Source organism: Bison bison, unplaced genomic scaffold (genome assembly GCF_000754665.1).
Source record: "Bison bison bison isolate TAMUID 2011002044 unplaced genomic scaffold, Bison_UMD1.0 scf7180017846278, whole genome shotgun sequence".
NCBI lineage: Eukaryota > Metazoa > Chordata > Mammalia > Artiodactyla > Bovidae > Bison > Bison bison.
In genome coordinates this window covers 24,328-28,515 of record NW_011476851.1, presented here as the reverse complement: position 1 = coordinate 28,515, position 4,188 = coordinate 24,328, and the positions used below count along the sequence as shown (strand labels likewise).

Below are 4,188 nucleotides of genomic sequence, written 5' to 3'. Positions count from 1 at the left end.
CAAGCAGCATGTAAAGGATTGTACCACATGGCCAGCAGAATTTATCCCAGGAAGGCAAGATTGGTGCAACATACAAAAAAATCAATCAATGTGATACACTATAATAACAGAATAAAAGAGAAAAAACACATGATCATCTTAGATGCAAAAAAAGCATTTGACAAAATTCAAAGCCCCTTCAATATGTTAGAAAGAGAAGGCAACCTCCTCCACCTTATAAAAGGCATCTATGAAAAATTCCTATCTACTAAGCCACATAAATGAACATCATATTCACTGGTAAACAACAAACCTTTCCTCTAAGATCAGTTGACAATTCCAGTTACAACAGCATCAAAAAGAATACAATACTTAGGAGTAAAGTGAACAAAAAAGTGCACAACCTGTGCACTGAAGACTACAAAACATCACTGAAAGAAATTAAAGAGCTAAGTAAATGGAATGAAGTTCCATGTTCACGGACTGAACACTTAATGTTGGTAAAATGGGAATGCTTTCCAATGAATCTACAACTTCAACATAATCCCTAGCAAAATCCCAGTTGGCTCTTTTTTGGCAGAAATTGACAAGCTGATCCTAAAATTCACATGGAATCGTAAAGAATCCAGAATAGCCCAAAAACAGTCTTGAAGAAGAACAAAGTTGGTAGACTCACACTTAATTTCAAAACTTAATACCAAGACACCATAATCAAGACAGGGTGGCAGTGGATGTGCAGAGTGACAGGTCGCAGGGCACGTGTTAGGCAGACCGCCATATTTTCAGGAACCGGGGCCCCCACATTCAGCTGGCTAAAGAGCAAGGGTACGATCACACTGAAATGTTGCCCTGGCTAGGAAGGGAGCATGCTCAAGTGGGCCCTTGGAAAGACTGTTCATGATTAGAGCAAGAACTATGTCAACCAAGGGGGAAGTCTACCATGCCTTGTTGGTAAACTCTGAGAACTCTGGCCCAAGAGAGGCACTTGGCCAGAGACCACTGGCCTGGGCAATACCGGGCACTAAGGCTGGACCCAAAGCTGGCTCACTCCCAGGATCAGGCTGATTGGATTCCAGAGTTGCCACTGCAGTCTGGGGCCACCCAGTTTTCTGGCCTAGAGGTGAGGGCATCTGCCTTATAGTGCCACAGGAGCCTGTGGCTTAGTTGTGTTGTTAGATTACTGTCTGTATTAACTAATATAATACATGTAATAAATATTTCAATAATCCTAAAGACAGTCAGTTAATCATTTTCAAAATCAGAAACCCAAATAAAGGTTAACCGAGAGAGAAAAAGCACAAGAGAATGAATTTGCTTTAGACAGAGCATGTTATTTATAATCTTCCCCAGTGTTACCTGGGGGGCCTTCTTTTGTGAATTTCATATGTTTTATAATCTGCACCCTCCATTTGTATTTTGTATATAACCGGTTTTCTCTTCAACTGCATAAATCTAGCCTGATTTGGCACTGAATGTTGCCTAGCAATAGTTTCTAACTCTTTTCATCAGTGTGGGCTGGTAACAGTTCGGTTTCTTAAATACACATAGCTAGATGTCAGCTGGTAGCTTTTTCTGGTTCAACACTAGAATATAAGCTCTGTAAGGGCAGGGTTCTTTGCTTGTTTACTGGATGTAGTGTATTGCCTATAGATAAAATCCAAACTTGTCTAATTTAGCATTTTATTCTGTCCCTACTCCAGGCTCCATGACCCCCTTCTGGTAAAGTAACCTGGGCTCTAGCCACAAGGGACTATTTAAATTTCCCAAGCACACCATATTTGATGCTTTTAATGCTTCCATAGTCCTTCCACTGGGAATGTTCCTCATCTACTTGGTGAAATCCTAGTTCAAGGCCAAACACAAATGCCACCACCTTTTGGTGTCTTTCCTGACCACCAGGCAGGCAAGATGACCTGCTTCTGTCTGTTTTCCCAGAGCCTTCTGTTCACACAAGTATTTTATCATATAACAATAGGTAGTCCATTCCCTTGTTGAGCTATGAGCTCTTTAATGGTAAGGACGGTGCCTTACTCATCTTTGCAGATCCAGTCCTTAACACAGTGTGCCCTGGTCTGCTCCAAGAGATTACAAGTTGAATAAACTCATTTTACTTGAAAAAACCCCAAATTACAGCTATCAAATGACAATAGAATCACATTTCACCATTTCACCATAGCACAATAAAAACATGTATTCTGTATTAATAGAAGTTGAGAACCACCACAAATGTCAAAGTATTGGGCCCCAAATACATGACCTGTTCGATACTAGATGGGGTATTTATACTTCTCAGAACTAGACCCCAACACAAGCAGAGAATCCTAGACAGAACATCAACGTCTTACCTCCGAAGATATATAGTCTCCTCGTCTTCGGTGTTACAAAACTTGTGGGCGTGTTTGGCACCATCAATCACACGGGACCGGTCCCGGGGCCTCATGGGCAACTTCTCTAACTGACAGTCTAAAGGAATGAAGAAAGATTTGGTCACAAGAGTCACTGAAAAATTCCCTGAGGCAATCAGAACTTTTCAGGGGAGGCCCTTTGCACTGTAATTTTTACTACAATTATCACATTTATTGAAGGCTATTATTAAATTTTCCAACAAAAAATGACTTGGTGTCAGAAGACCTGGACTTTAGCTCCTGCTGTGATACTGGTGATCTTCGGCAAACCCCTTCCTCTTTGGGAGTCTTTCCCCTTATTTGATTATATTACCTCAAAAGTCCTTCCCAGCACTGCCTTTCAAGTTTTCTATGGGTCTTTCTGTTCCTGGTATATATGCTTAGGAAAGGAGGGGCTTGGACTAGAGTGGTAGAAATGGAGGTGGTAAGTAGTAATCAGATTCTGGATAGCTTTTCAAGGAAGCACCTGAAGAATGTACTGATGGGCTGAACGCAGAAGTCAAGAAAGATTCTGAGATACTGGGTGAATAGTGGTACCACTGATGTGATAGGGAAGTCTGAGAGGAACAGTGGAGATCAGAAAGTAGGGGATCAGGAAGTTAATTTTGAACACGGTCTCTTTTTAAAAATTTTATTTAAGTATAGTTGATTTACAGTGTTGTGAGAACATGGTCTCTCTTGAGAGGCCTATTAAACATCCAAGTGGAGATGCTGAATAGGCTGAAGTTTAAGAGGTGCAGGTTAAAGAGGAACATTTGAGAGTCATCAGCATACAGATGGTATTTAAAGCTTGGGAATGGTTGAGATCACCTAAGGAGTGAGTACAGATTGACAACAGGTAAGAGGAATGAGCCACAGGGCCGTGCAATGCCTCAAAGTCTGAGACAGAAAAGAGGAGCCAGACACTGAGAAGTGTGAAAATCGAGGTAGGAGGAAAATCAGTAGAGTGCAGAGTCTTGGATGCAAATGAAAATGTTTCAAGAAAGACAGACTGATCATCTCTGTAAAATGCTACTGAGAGGGGGATTTAAATGGGCATTGATAACTGAGCACTGAAACAGGTAACACGTTCGTTAGTACTTTGACAAATAACGTTTATATGGTTAAGTGAAAAAGTGAGGGCAAGAAGGAATGGGAAATGATGCAGAGACAGCCCACAGACGCAATTCTTTTTAGAAATTTTGCTACAAAAAACGCAAAGAAATGAGGTTATAGCTCGAGGAAAACGTAGGCTCAATGGGGAGGAGTTCTTTTCACTTGATAAAAGCTATTACAAAATCCTTGTACCGGGCAGAAAGGTCACAAAGTTTCTAGAGGCAGAGAGGGAGAATAGGGAGTATATTTTTTCTAAAGGAGGAATTTCCTTTTGAAGGCGGTCTGCATACAGAATTACAAGATGAAGCACAATACAGAAAAGCTCCCTGGAGTGAGGCGGCGATGGGTACGGAGGATTTTAATGGAGGGGAAAATCTTCAAAGAGACGCGGCTCTCAGATCACAGCCAGGGGAAATCCGCCCTCGAGAACCCGAAGTTGCACTCCTTGCAGACTACTTACCCAGCACCAGGACCATCTGGCCGCACAAACAGTAGTAGACGTGAAGGGGCTTCTCACCGTCGTCATATTCCTCCCGGTCCCGGGTGTCAGAGCAGACGACGGACCGGGACACTACTTTAGGCATACTTCAAAGCGGCAGCCAGGAAACGCTAAGCCAAAATTAAGGGTCGCGCAAAAGTGACGTCACACACGCGTCACAGCTCTCTCCAACGGAAAAGTTGGTCACGTGTCAATGGTAGTCACGTGAAC

The 4,188-nt window shown here is 42.3% G+C and overlaps 1 protein-coding gene across 1 annotated transcript in view; it reads right to left on the bottom strand.

Annotated features, from left to right (window-relative positions):
- The window catches only part of LOC104987983 (UPF0428 protein CXorf56 homolog), a 7,270-nt gene extending 3,155 nt beyond the window's left edge, over positions 1 to 4,115 (bottom strand). Inside the window, exons 1-2 of the mRNA XM_010839120.1 lie at positions 3,940 to 4,115; positions 2,325 to 2,442 (exon numbers count right to left, since the gene is read on the bottom strand). Coding sequence (XP_010837422.1) covers positions 2,325 to 2,442; positions 3,940 to 4,063 — 242 coding nt within the window. The 5' untranslated portion in view covers positions 4,064 to 4,115. The remainder of the gene's footprint in view (positions 1 to 2,324; positions 2,443 to 3,939) is intronic.
- Between the last annotated feature and the right edge of the window lie 73 nt (positions 4,116 to 4,188).